The 14,725-nt window shown below is 41.5% G+C and overlaps 1 protein-coding gene across 1 annotated transcript in view; it reads left to right on the top strand.

Moving 5' to 3' along the window:
- The window catches only part of LOC144680673 (CUB and sushi domain-containing protein 1-like), a 2,611,816-nt gene that overhangs the window by 2,540,922 nt on the left and 56,169 nt on the right, over positions 1-14,725 (top strand). The window contains exons 57-59 of the mRNA XM_078541910.1: positions 1,453-1,635; positions 5,944-6,120; positions 11,515-11,694. Coding sequence (XP_078398036.1) covers positions 1,453-1,635; positions 5,944-6,120; positions 11,515-11,694 — 540 coding nt within the window. The remainder of the gene's footprint in view (positions 1-1,452; positions 1,636-5,943; positions 6,121-11,514; positions 11,695-14,725) is intronic.

Below are 14,725 nucleotides of genomic sequence, written 5' to 3' on the forward strand. Positions count from 1 at the left end.
TGGGTTCATTACATATAGCAGAGAAAATCTTCCATGCCTGACATGAATTGCATAACATTTTTTTTACAAAGAAATTTAATGTAATATTGAATATTTTCAAGTGAATGGTCGGAGTTTGTTTTTGCTTTTTCTTAAAAATTGTCTAAGTATTGCAAATAATCTAACACAAACAGACAATCCTGTGTGTTACTGAGCCAGCATTTCTAGTATAGTGAAAATCATAGAATTATAGAATAACAGAAAGTTTACAGTGCACTCGTGTTGTAATATGCCTTTAAGGGATTGCAGCATAACATAACTTGAAAGGAAATGTGTCATGCAATCAAGTTTTAGTTTCACTTTTGCTTTCAGCAGAGCGAGCACACACACACACAGCTCTGCAACTCTGAGGTCTTCAAGCTTTCTGTCCATGTGTATCTGTTCACATGTACCTAGAATTAATAAATGAATCCACAACGTGTTTACCCAATCCTTTATGAGTGATTGGTGCTTTAAATCATTACAAAAACCCAAAACAAAGGAGACTATTCGAACCTTCATGTCTGCACAGGCTGACAAGTAGCCATCAGTCTAATCCCACTTTCCAGTTCTTGGTCCGTAGCCATGTAGGTTCCAGTAGTTCAGGTGCTTATCCAGGTACTTTTTAAATATTATGAGGTTTTCTGACTCTACCACTCTTTCAGGCAGTGGGTTCCACATCTCCAACACCCTCCAGATGAATAATTTCCTCTTGAATCCCCTTGAAACCTCCTACCTCTTACCCTAAATCTATGTTCCTTGGTTATGGACCGCTCAACTCAGGGGAATAAGGCTTTCCAATGCACTCTATGTAGAGCCTTCATAATTTTATACACTTCAATTAGACCTCCCCTTAGCCTCATCTGTTCCAAAGAAAACAGCCCTAGGCTATCCAGTCTTGCCTCATAGCTAAACTTTCCAGTCCAGGCAGCATCCTCTGTATCTTCTCTAGTGCAATCACACCTTTCCTATAGTGCGGTGACTGGAACTGCACTTAGGACTCCAGCTGTGACCTAAGTAGAATTTTATACAGTCCCAGCATAACCTCACTGTTTTTATATCCTATGCCTCAACTATTAGGCAAGTATTTTGTATGCTTTCATGACTACCTTATCTACCTAGTCAGCCATCTTCAGGGATCTATGGACATGCACTCCAAGCTCCCTCCTTTCCTCTACACTTCTCAGTATTCTACCATTTATTGTGTATTCTCTTGCCTTGGATTAACTCTTCTGCCTGAATTCTGCAAAGAGTCTAAATACTGGTGTATATGAATGCATTTGAAATGACAACTAAAGTTGTCTTTCAATAAATGATTTACCACATGCCAACTTCAAAGCATCATCCTATATGGCATAATAATATTGACATTTTCTTGATTAAAAAGACATATAAAAATGTGAGCAAGACTAATGCTTTGTGTGTGTTCTGCAGGAGACAGTTCTGGTTTATGTGGCGATCCTGGCATCCCAGCTCATGGGTCAAGACTAGGCGAAGAGTTCAAGATAAAAAGTCTTCTGCGTTTTAACTGTGAAGCAGGTTATACTCTCCGAGGATCTTCAGAACGATCCTGCAAACCAAATGGTTCCTGGTCAGGTGTTCAACCAGTTTGTGAAGGTAACCTTTTTATTAAAAATAAACAAGATGAACCACAGTAATATATCACCAAGTTTAGCAAAGAAATAAATTCAGCATTCTAGGAAATGGTAATTAAACATTATTAAACTTGCATTTTAAAAGGCTGAGTTGCTGAAGCAGATAAGAAAGACTGAGGTGCTGAAAGAATTCTACAGTTTTGAGATAATATGATACCATGAGTCAACTAGTAGAATGGAAAGTCCACCCAGACCTCAACAAAACAAAGAAGCAGGAAGATTGTGTAAAGAGGCATATTTGATAAGTTTGGAAAGAATAAAGAAAGTTCAGAGAAGCGCAGATAAATTTGTTAACATGCTAAGGAACCATAGTTTTTCCTTTCCCTATGCAGAAGTGTGTGACCAATGTTAGAAGTGACGCCCTCGAGGTGAGAGTAAAAGGCAGTCTTGAATGAACCTAGATTTTGCTGAAATTAAAGAGCAAAGTCAGCAAGGCTGTACTCTGCTAGTCTGCAGTCTCGCTAGACTGATGAGTTAGAAGTGGACTTCGACTGGCATAACTCTCATACTTTGATCTATGATCCTGCCAAGTCAGGCATCCAACCTTACTGAATTTACTTTTCAGAACTGTTGAAGGAAACATACGATTTTGGCAGAGAAGCGTAATTTGAAGTCTAGCTGTTTTAGCAAAAGAGGAAATTCTACTGGGATTAAAGGGAATGTCAAGGAAAAGGCCAAACCTGGGGTGTGGGTGGATGTCGGATACCTGATGTGTGGGGCAAGTGGAGGGTGGCTTAGGTCCGATGGTGGTGGAGGGTGTGGGGAATGCAGAGTACAATCATGAGCAGGTTAGCAGGTAAGCTTGGGGGATTGGGAAGATGTATTCCACCTTCTCCTGGCCAACGAGCAATACATCCTGGAAAAGCATTTAGTTTTTAGTCCTCACCTCCCTTTAATGGCTGGGCTTCCCGAGGCCCAGAATACACCATGCAGCCGGGGGAATCCTGAAAGGCAGGTTAAATATAAGGTACACAGCATCAATAAAATTATCCCCAAAGAAACTATGTTGGAAATTTGATTTCATTGCCCCATCAAAGGAGATCAAAACCTGAACAGAAGAAGAGTTGCAGTTTGAGAGTGCATAAACTGAAGTATGCGAAAGAAGGAAGAGTGGATCCATTAGTAAAAAAAATAGATAGAATTGGGTGTTGAGTGGAGATCATTGACATGAAATAGGAACAGTGAAGAGGACATTCTGACCCCACTCACCACAGTAGCATCTGCATATGCCATAAGAATTTCAGCTTTTTGTAAAAACATTTTTGTAACAGTTTCAGATACCCTTGTCTAATTCACTCTTTCTTGTTTTGACGACCCATTAATCAGAATTAAAGTGCTCCAAAGGAGTCTGGCGCTCCAGTTTAACAATTTTACACAAACACAAATTTGACTACGACTCCAGTAACCCCAGAGTACATCTCACTCAAGAACAGAGCAGGCAACTCTCAGAGAAATGTAAAAATAGTAGGGTAATAATAGTAGGGGATTTCAACTTCCCCAATATTAACTGGGATAGTCTTAGTGTGAAAGGCTTAGAAGGGGCGGAATTCTTAAAGTGCACCTAGGAGAGCTTTTTGAGCCAACATGTAGAAAGTCCTACAAGAGAAGGGGCAGTACCGTACCTGATCTTAGGGAATGAAGCCGGGCAAGTGGTAGAAGTGTCAGTTGGGGATCATTTCGAGGATAGTGACCAAGGCTCTGTAAGATTTAAGGTAGTTATGGAAGAGGACAAAGATGGACCGAAAATAAAGATCCTGAATTGGGGGAAGGCCGATTTCAATAAGATAAGACAGGATCTGGCCTGCGAGCAGCTACTTGTAGGAAAGTCTACATCAGACCAGTGGGAGTCATTCAAAAAGGAAACAGTGAGAGTTCAGGGCCAACATATTCCTGTAAAGTTGAAGGGTAGGACCAACAAGTCCAGGGAACCCTGGATGTCAAGGGATATAAAGGATTGGATGAGGGAAAAAAAGGAGGCTTGTGGCAGATACAGAGGGTTGAAAATAGCAGAAGCCTAGAGGAGTATAGGAAGTGTAGGGGGATACTTAAAAAAGTAATTAGGAGAGCAAAGAGGGGGGCATGAAAAAACACTGGCGAGCAAGATAAAGGAAAATCCCAAGGCATTTTATAAATATATTAAGGGCAAGAGGATAACCAGGGAAAAGAGTAGGGTCCATTAGGGACCAAAGTGACAATGTGTGCGTGGAGACAGAGGACATAGGTGAGGTTAAAATTATTACTTATCATTTGTGTTCACCATGGAGAAGGAAGATGTAGGTGTAGAAATCAGGGAGGGGGACTGTGATATACTTGAACAAATTAGTATTGAAAGGGAGGGAGGGATTAGCAGGCTTAAAAGTGGATAAATCCCCAGGCCCAGATGAGATGTACCCCAGGCTGCTATGTGAGGCAAGGGAGGAGATTGCAGGGGCCCTGACATTAATTTTCAAATCCTCTCTGCCTACAGGAGAGGTGCTAGAGGACTGGAGGACAGTGAATGTGGTACCATTATTCAAGAAGGGTAGTAGGGTTAAACCAGGTAATTACAGGCCAGTGAGCCTAACTTCAGTGGTAGGGAAACTATTGGAAAAAATTCTGAGGGACAGGATTAATCTCCTCTTGGAGAGGCAGGGATTAATCGGGGATAGTCAGCATGGCTTTGTCAGGGGGAGATCATGTCTAACAAATTTGATTGAAAAGGTGACTAGTTGTGTAGATGAGGGTAGTGCAGTTGATGTAGTCTACATTGACTTCAGGAAGGCTTTTGATAAGGTCCCGCATGGGAGAATGGTCAAGAAGGTAAGAGCCCATGGGATCCAGGGCAATTTGACAAATCAGATTCAAAATTGGCTTAGTGGCTGGAGGCAGAGGGTGATGGTCAAAGGTTGTTTTTGCAATTGAAAGCCTGTGACGAGTGGTGTACCACAGTGATCGGTGCTGGGACCCTTGCTGTTTGTAGTGTACATTGATGATTTAGACGTGAATATAGGAGGTATGATCAGTAAGTTCGCAGATGACACGAAAATTGGCGGTGCAGTAAATAGTGAGGAGGAAAGCCTCAGATTACAGAACAATATAGATGGGCTGGTAAAATGAGCAGAGCAGTGGCAAATGGAATTTAATCCTGAGAAGTGTGAGGTGATGCATTTTGGGAGGACTAACACGGCAAGGGAATACACAATGAATGGTAAGATCCTACGAAGTACAGAGCATCAGAGGGATCTCGGTGTACATGTCCATAGATCCCTGAAGGCAGCAGCACAGGTAGATAAGGTGGTTAAGAAGGCATATAGGATACTTGCCTTTATTAGCTGAGGCATAAAATATAAGAGCAGAAAGGTTGGAGCTGTATAAACTGCTAGTTAGACCACAGCTGGAGTACTGTGTGCAGTTCCGGTCGCCACACTATAGGAAGGATGTGATTGCACTGGAGAGGGTGCAGAGGAGATTTACCAGGATGTTCCCTGGGCTAGAATGTTTCAGCTATCAAGAGAGACTGGATAGGCTAGAGTTGTTTTCCTTAGAGCAGAGAAGGCTGAGGGGGGTCCTGATAGAGGTATGCAAAATTATGAGGGGGATAGATGGGAAGAAACATTTCCCCTTAGTGAAGGTGTCAATAACCAGGGTGCATCGATTTAAGGTAAGGGGCAGGACGTTTAGATGGGATTTGAGAAGAAATTTTTTCACCCAGAGGGTGACTGGAATCTGGAGCACACTGGCTGAGGGGGTGGGAGAGGCAGGAACCCACACAACATTTAAGGAGTATTTAGATGAGCACTTGAAACACCGTAGCATACAGGGCTATGGGCTAAGTGCTGGAAAATGGGATTAGAATAGATAGGTGCTTGATGGCTGGCACAGACATGATGGGCCGAAGGGCCTGTTTCTGTGCTGTATAACTCTATGATTCTGTAACTCTAAATGGAGAAAAGTAGGCTAGAAGGAAAAAATTCAAATGGAGTAGGTCAGAAAGGTGAAGGGCTAGATATAAATATATATTACTAATAACAGATGGAGCAGACTGGAATTGTAGCATTGCAACATAGAGAGCTACAGGAATACATATGCACTGTAGGAATAGGAAGCTACCACTGAGCCCACAATGCACATAGTCTTGAAATAAACCATTCCTTTGAACACCGTAAGTGTGGTATAAATAGTTCTCCCTTTATAAACTTTGAAATCACCTTTGTTCAAAGGGTAGGATTGTGTATGGAAATGTTTTCAATGTCATGCATGTTCAAGTGCCGATTCCTTTTATTTGTTGTAGCTGTATCATGTGGAAATCCTGGCACTCCGGAAAATGGGAAGGTCATTTACAGTGATGGTATGGTGTTCTCCAGCTTCATTTCTTATTCCTGCTGGGAAGGCTATAAAACATCTGGTCTAACTACGCGGCATTGCACTGCTAATGGAACCTGGACTGGATCAGCTCCTGACTGCACAGGTCAGTGTTACAATGCGGACAGCAGTGAAATAGTCTATAATGTTTTTAACCATTCCCCTACCACCACCACCACCACCTTCCATTTACTATTGTGAAATCAAAAATGAAATTTGATGGAGATGATTTTATTATTTGCCACACATTGCTCTAAAATGGCACTTCCTAAATCCAGCTGAATTATTTGGTCATTTCAGAGGCTTTCATTAACTCTGGCAAAGCTAATACCTTCAAATGAATTCAGGGGATAAATAAAGATTTTGGATTTTCATAAAATGTCACCCAAATACAAGCAGCCTCGGTTCCCATTAAGGGTTATCCATTACTGCCTCCAGTTTTCCTCTCTGAAAGTATAAAAATCCCAGCTGCATTTGACTGTGTGGAAAATTCAATTTCTTTGCATGAATGTTACATTGGGTTTTAAATGCTCACCTCACCATTATAGTTAGTGTCAAAACTGCGGTATGGAGAACAACAATTTGTTTCTTACAGAGCGAACTTTGATGTGAACAACTATTTCCTATCTTGTTCTTCCTATTCCAGAAATTCATGCACGATTAAGCAATTGTCTTTAATAAAAACAAAAAAAATGCTGGAAATACTCAACAGTTTTGGCAGCATCTGTGGAGAGAGAAACAGAGTTAATGTTTCTCAGTATCACCTGAAGTCTGATGGAAGTTACTAAGCTGAAACGTTAACTCTGGGGGGGAAATTCTATGCCCTCTCTTGTGGTGTGATTGGAGGCGGCATGGCATTTAATCATGTGGGAGTGTGGCATGAGAACATCCTGCCACCTTCCCGTCTCTGCCAAAATTAAGTCTGGGGCAGGAAGGTAGGTGGTCAGACTTCCTGCCCTGCCGCCAATTGAGGCCCTGAAATGGGCAGTTAATGACCATTTAAAGGCCTCATCCCACTGTCGCTGGCGGTGTCCCAATGGCGGACAGGTCTGTCGCCACTTGGGGATCATGACAAGCAAACCTGTGCAGGCTGTTGTAGCTTCCCGGGGGCAAGGGGTGGTCTCTCATTCAAAGGCACACAGCGCCTGATCGAGGGACCTGCCATTGGGAAGAGTGGGCCAGCTGAGAGCCGGGACTCTGGTCTTGCTGTCGAACACCCTCCGCCGCAATCCCCACCCCACGAAACCCTTCCTCCCATCACTGATCTCTAGCCTGGGCCACTCCTCGATCCTGGACCTCCGGTAGCTATTGTTCCAGCAGCAGTCACTGCCTCCCTGTGATGCTGGTGAGCAAAAGAGCTGCTGGCCTTGGAGGGTAGGATTTCCGTCCCTGGGGTCTTTTATCCCAGGAAAGTCCCGCCTTTAGCAACTTAGGTGTCTGAGAAGCACCTAATACCGGCAGGCTGTCCTGGAAGAGGAAACACAGGTCTGTCACAGGCTCTTAGCTTGCCTCAAGCGAGACCCTTCACGCCCCCATAAATTCCCCCCTCCCCCCCACCGTATTTCTCTATACAGACGCTGCCTGACCAAGCTACTGAGTATTTCCAGGATTTTTTTGTTTTTCTTTCAGATTTCCAGCGTCCGCAGTATTTTACTTTTATGGTGTGTGAATAATTGTCTTTGCCCAAGTAAGTGAACTTTGGTGACTGACAGTATTTCCAGCAGAGTGTTCTAAAGAATTTTCCACCTCTCCTTTTAATATACTCAAATGTCTGCAGTATTAGCTACAGACTGATGCAGATCAATGTTTCAACAAGGCACTACACAGGATGCATTTTAATTTGAAAGAAACACTTATGGGCTATAGGGTTAATTATTATGCAAATACCTTCAATGATCAAATTAAAACCTTGTTTAGTTGAGGTTTTGCATCAATAATTACACTCACCTTTCGTTACAACCTTTTCTCAGTGACCTCTACTGTTCTTCCACAATAAATATCTTACTTGACCCAGTGCCTACATTATTAGAGATAATTGCAATTGTTAGCAATTCTTTTCGCCCCTTGAACTCTTAACTCCAGTGTCAAGCCTCACAACAGAGGATAAATCCTTTCACACCTCATAAAACTTGCATCTCAGGGTTTACTTCTCCTCCTCAGAATTGGCTTGGGTAAGCAGCAATTTATTAAGAACACTTCTGATGGTAAAAGAACACATTCAACCACTGGACCCAGATTTGATTTCCAGGTGGAATAGGAACCTCTGATAATTTTAATGGACCCTCTTCCCAGTTAACATCACAACAGTCATTTTACTCAGAAGTCGCATAGATAGTTTGTGATGGTATTGGCAAAGGTCACACTGCTGCAATATAGCTGCTTTTCTGAGGATGAGGTTTAGGTCTGTGGTTGACACACAGTTGAGGTAGGTTCACTTTGCATTTTGCCATGATATACCCTCACCAGGGAATGTTTGATGTTGATTTGGAAAGTGGACCATTCCAACTCTGCATACAATTAACTTTTAGCCCAAGCACTCATTGTAAGAACATAACAGTTATATGGAGTGTAATTTGTTTTTAAAATAGCTCTAGTGTAAAGCATACTTTGGGTTATGAAAATGGAAATGACTTTAATAAGAAATCTAATGCTGATAAGAAAACTAATTCTGATTTAATTTTTTTTAAATACATTAAAATTTAATATAGTTTTGATGATATTTGAAGTTTCCATTACATAAGTGATAGCAAAAGGCATTGTAATGACTTCTAAGTAACTGTTTGAATCACTTCAATCAGATTTGTTTTGGGAGCAGGAGAATTGATTTGGTAATTCTCAACATGGTTTGGGTAATAATCTTTTAACAGATTCGATGAGTATAGTTAAAAACAATTGGAAAAGTTAAAGTTTGCAGTGATATCATGGGAAAAGAGTTTTGCAGTAACAGGAATGGAAGATAACACTTATTCATGGGAGTGCTAAAGACAATCAAAGGTGGAAAAAATTGATTATACTGGTGGGTGCAATTGTCATGTCTCACTGTTTGTTCTGACATATTTTAATGTGAAGAGTAGTCTAAAGATGCAGTGAGGTATAGTTCTTGTCACATCACCAGATAGACTGCACTCTTCACAGTGAAAAATTCAACTAAATGAAGTGAAGCAGCGAATGGCTGTCACTTTGTTTAACTGAAACAGACACAATGTGTGTACACGTTCTTTATGTTTGCAAAGAACAGGGCCCTGTGTATTAATATATGTAGATTCCTGTACACGCCAATGTACCACACTGCGAGCCCAACTGACAATCTTAAATTGGTAGTCAGTATAATTTTTAGCACACTGAGGATTATTTGGCAAATGTTGTCCAATTGCAGAATCACATCTAATGTTGGACACTGTGTTTTGAGTTTTGCAAGCACAGGCTGGTTGAGTAAGGTCAGCAGAAGGGATATACTGTTTGATACTGTCTGTATGGCCTACATACATGGCATCACACTGGCATATACTATGTTACTCATTTGTGTGATTGGCAGAATGTGTTTTTAGTTTGATGGCAGCACCCTGTTAGTGGCAAATACCATTTGTGTTGCTACTGTATAGTAGCAGCATGATCATCTGTTGTTCAAATTTTTGAGATATCTTGCCTATCCAGGGTAATCTGAGGTAGACTGGGCACTTTTCAGGGCCGAAAGTGACGGCCTTAGGCCCATTCATGAGTTTGCGTGATATACAGTGTGAAATGATTTGATCAAGGTAGCCATATCCCACAGGATGTCTTTGATGCGCCCTATTTCAGCATCAAGCTTGCGTGGTGAGAAAATGGCTTGGGCCCTATTTACGAGGTTGCCAATAAGACCAACTTTTTGTGCATGGAACTGTATGAATCCCAACGCGTGTATTGGCCAGTGAAGGTAGGCTTGTGATGGACGGTGTTAGAAAGCCCCCTGGCAGATTTCTCAACTAGTACGTCACTGTGATGCTAGATATGTAGGCCGTACATCCCAAAGACTGGCGGATCTTATCAAACAGCATGTCCCTTCCGCTGTACCCTCAGTGTGCTAAAAATTACGCTAACAACCAGTTTAAGTTTGTCAGTCCGACTCATAGTGTGGTATATTTGTGTGTACTGGAAGCTACATATATCAATACACAGGGCCCTGTTCTTTGCAGACAGATAGGACATGTATACACATTGCGCCTGTTTCAGCTAAACAAAATAGATAACAGCCATGCACTGGCTCATTCCTCAGGGCAATGACCTTGAGTCAAGTTGCGTGGTTTGAATTTCAAACAATACTTGGCAGCTAACTGTCCATCACCATTAACTGGTGCATTCTCAATGGCAACACCTCTACCAATCAGAGTCCACTTACCAACCAGTCAGCACTCCCTTCTCATACAGTATAAAGTTGTTTCTTCTGCTGATATTGGTATTCTTGTGATTGTCCTGCTGAGTATAAAACGAAAAGCTTCGACAAAATGTCTTTTTTCAGTAGTACTCAAGTTCTGTACTACCAGATGCCAACAAATGGACCCGCCCTTCACAAACTCTGCTTTGTGAATTCATTATTAACTTGCTCAAAGGAGGAAAGACTGCAGTTAATCTTGGCTTCAAATTTAAAACATACACACAATCCATGGAAGAAATGAATTGCAACACAACATTGAGAAACACGAGTACCCCTCAGTCCTAAACAACATTACTAATACAGAAAAACATAAAGGAATAATAGTATATTAAAAATATAAGGAAATAAAATTGATGCAAAATAGATAAGGGCAAAGGGAATGAGGAGGAGGCAAGGGTGAGATTCAGGTCAGTCTCCAAGCCGTACTAACTTTCATTCTCACATGCTTATCTTTATGTTCGATCACTTCAGCTGAGACGTGACCCATGAGAGAAACGAAGATTATATGGCTGCTGCCTGTTCTGTGAATGATTATTTTACTAATTATTTGGAGATTTGAAGTGGTAATTTTAGTTCAGATTCATTTCTCTGAGTGCACTTCAGTGATTTTCAGAAATCATTTCACAGGATGCAGTTTTAGTGCTGTGCCTTCATTCTCTAAAGCCAAGCAACATTTTAATTTAAATGCAAAGACCCCAGACAATAAACTGAATAAATGATGTGAAGCAACAATTTTTGGTCTATAAAAAATATTCTATAGGGTGAGAGATGGTAAACAGGGAAATTTGGCTGCCACTGTAAGTGTTTTTATGACTATTATCTTTGCCTGTAAAAAAAAAAATCACCTGCAGCATGTAATTCCAAAATAATAGAAACAATTTAAAGAGTATTAGGGCAGCAAACAACTTGGGAATAGTGATTTAAACTACAAGCATAAAAAAGCCATAAAATCAGAATTTTCCAAAATTGTAGAGCTACGGTCATGCTCATATTGAACAACAAAGACAAGAATTTTCAGCTTAAAATATGAAAATTAAGCTAAATTCTTGCAGTGTGTTAATTTTTGCTTTCCCTTTTGATCAATCGTAGTTATTGACTGTGGTGACCCAGGTTCCCTTGCTAATGGTGTTCATCTGGGAAATGACTTCACCTATAATAAGACCGTAACCTACCAGTGTAACCCAGGCTTTCGGATGGAACCAGCTATATCTTCTACGCTGCGCTGCATGAAGAATGGCTCTTGGAATCAGACCAAACCAGTCTGTAAAGGTATGAACAGATGTTATGGAGAAGCAAGGGGCTGTCATTATTGGACAGTGTATGTGCAGTTAGAAATATGTAAGCCTTCAATTGCACAATTGGTTAATCACTGTTAATTAGTTTTACCTGTGCTGATGATAAATTCAATAAAACAGGCAGCCTAGGTATTAATTTTTGAGTTGGCTGTTTGACTGAGATCAGAGCTGCCAAAGAGACACTGCAGGTAAGCTCATACAGTCTTTATCACTAATCTCTATAATTGAGGACCCAACGTGAGCAACTGATTCTCTCTGGTTTCTGGAAGATTCAGTGGTTGAATGGGGGAACTGGGAGTCAATAGTTTATCTGCTCGATCAGTTGTTTCTGCACAAAGTAATCTTTTTGGCATAAGGACTGCTCTTGAGCACAAGCATCTGCTGGTCTCCCATTACACCTTTAGTTTTTTCCCAGTTAATTAGAAGCTAATGATGGGACCACAGATAAAATTGTGTCACTTGTTCAGGGCTGGTTAAGGAGCTTGCTTTCTTTTTTGCTTTTTGGAAAAGAAGCTTCAAAGTTAACTAATTGACATTTTGAAGATTACCAAAGGGGGACAATTGTTGCAAGTTATTCATCATGTCAAAGGGGTTAATTGTAAGGAATGCAAATGAAAATGTAGCAACTTTCAAGGAAGAAGAGATCCCCATTGAATAAAAGCAAAATACTGCGGATGCTGGAAATCTAGAACAAAAACAAAAATACCTGGAAAAACTCAGCAGGTCTGACAGCATCTGCGGAGAGGAACGCGGTTAACGTTTCGAGTCCGAATGACTCCTCATCAGAACTAAGGAAAAATAGAAAAGAGGTGAAATATAAACTGGTTTAATTGTTGGGGGGGGGGGGGGGGGGGGAGACAGGTAGCGCTGGATAGAGGGCCAGTGATAGGTGGAGATTGCCAAAAGATGTTATAGACAAAAGGGCAAAGAGGTGTTGACGGTGGTGATATTAGCTAAGAAATGTGCTAATGGGGACATTAAGGGTGGAAAGCAGGACAAGCAAGAGACAGATAGCCCTAGTGGGGGGGAATTGAAATAGGCTAAAAGGTAGAGATAAAACAATGGATGGGAATACATTTAAAAATAATGGAAATAGGTGGGAAAAGAAAAATATATATAAATTATAGGAAAAAGGGGGATCGGAAAGGGGATGGGGAAGAAGAGAGAGTTCATGATCTAAAGTTGTTGAACTCAATATTCAGTCCAGAAGGCTATAGAGTACCTAGTCAGAAGATGAGGTACTGTTCCTCCAGTTTGTGTTGAGCTTCACTGGAACATTGCAGCAGGCCAAGGACGGACATGTGGGCATGAGAGCAAGGTGGTGAGTTGAAATGGCAAGCGACAGGGAGGTCTGTGTCATGTTTGCGGACAGACCGAAGGTGTTCCACTAAGCGGCACCCAGTCTGCGTTTGGTCTCTCCAATGTAGAGGAAACCACATTGGGAGCAGCGATTGCAGTAGACTAAATTGAGGGAAGTGCAAGTGAAATGCTGCTTCACTTGAAAGGAGTGTTTGGGCCCTTGGATGGTGAGGAGAGGGGAAGTAAAGGGGCAGGTGTTGCACCTTCAGCGGTTGCATGGGAAGGTGCCGTGGGAGGGGGTTGAGGTGTAAGGGGTGATGGAGGAGTGGACCAGGGTGTCCCGGAGGGAACGATCCCTGTGAAATGCCGCCAGGTGAAGGGAAGATGTGTTGGCATCATGCTGGAGTTGGCGGAAATGGCGGAGGATGATCCTTTGAATGCGGAGGCTGGTGGGGTGATAAGTGAGGACAAGGGGGATCCTATCATGGTTCTGGGAGGGAGAGGAAGGTGTGAGGGTGGATGCGCAGGAGATGGGCCGGACACGGTTGAGCCCATTGAATATGTGTTCATTCTAAGGGTAATGGTATTGTGGAATGTGTTACTAGGGAATGCCATTGGAGCATTCAGTGCAGATGGGTTCAAGAGACAATTAGATCTGGAGAGGAAAGGAATTAAAGGATAAAGTAAAATGATAGTTAGATTTGAGATCCATAGACTTCCCCAGAAATATTGCTTCCGTAATTCTAATTGTTTTTAAGGATTACTACTGAAGTACAAGCCGTGTATTTAATGAGCGGATCACAGCAATATTACTGTCTAGGCATTACTCATTTATTATAGGATTATTACAGCATTAGTATCTGGGATTTCACTGACACTGTAAGGGTATATTAGTTTTTGTAGAGCAAATGAAGACCCTATGAACCACATGCTGTTTGGAAAGCAAATGGAATCCAACAATAGATTTTGCTATTCTCACATTGCAAAAGGTGTTCCCCTAACTACTACTTCAGTGTTACCATCTCGGTGTTAAATGATTGAAAGCATATACCAATATCAGTAGTAGTATTTGTTTCACTTTTCTTTTCCTTTCTTAAAGCTAAGAGCTGAGGCAATTATGCTATTTTACATGGGGCTACAGCCTTCTTATACTTCACCTAAGGGGCTATTCCTTCTGCCTGAACCTGGATACTAAATGCTGGCAGTCTGTGCTAACCCTGGAGTTCATCAAAACTGACTGCAATCTTCTTTTCTCTCAGCAGCCACACATGTGCACTTGCAATGTAGGATCCCTGACGAACTCAAGCATAGCAAGATCAATTGTTGCCATTCTGGCTGAGACAGGCTAACTCAGCACAGAACTTACATTGCATCTTCTGCTTTGCACAATTTAGCAATGTGTTTTACCATTGAACTGCCTGGTAATAGAGGCAGTTTTATTTTAGGGATGACTTTAATCTAGCAAGAATTTGATCACAATAAAAAAAAATTACTTAATTTGCTGGCAGTAAATGGGGAAAAAAGTCAAAGATTTTGACTTAATACAGACTTGCTTTGATTATTTGAACATTCTAGTGCAGACAATCTCTGGTTGGTCTAGTGGACCCCCACTCTAACTTTATGCCAGAATAGCCAGAAGATAGGAAGTACCTGGATATAGCAGGATCTGACCCTCTGTACAGGTCCCTAGGGTGATCTTGTGGAGG

This window comes from Cetorhinus maximus, chromosome 5, assembly GCF_964194155.1.
Source record: "Cetorhinus maximus chromosome 5, sCetMax3.hap1.1, whole genome shotgun sequence".
Classification (NCBI taxonomy): Eukaryota; Metazoa; Chordata; class Chondrichthyes; order Lamniformes; family Cetorhinidae; genus Cetorhinus; species Cetorhinus maximus.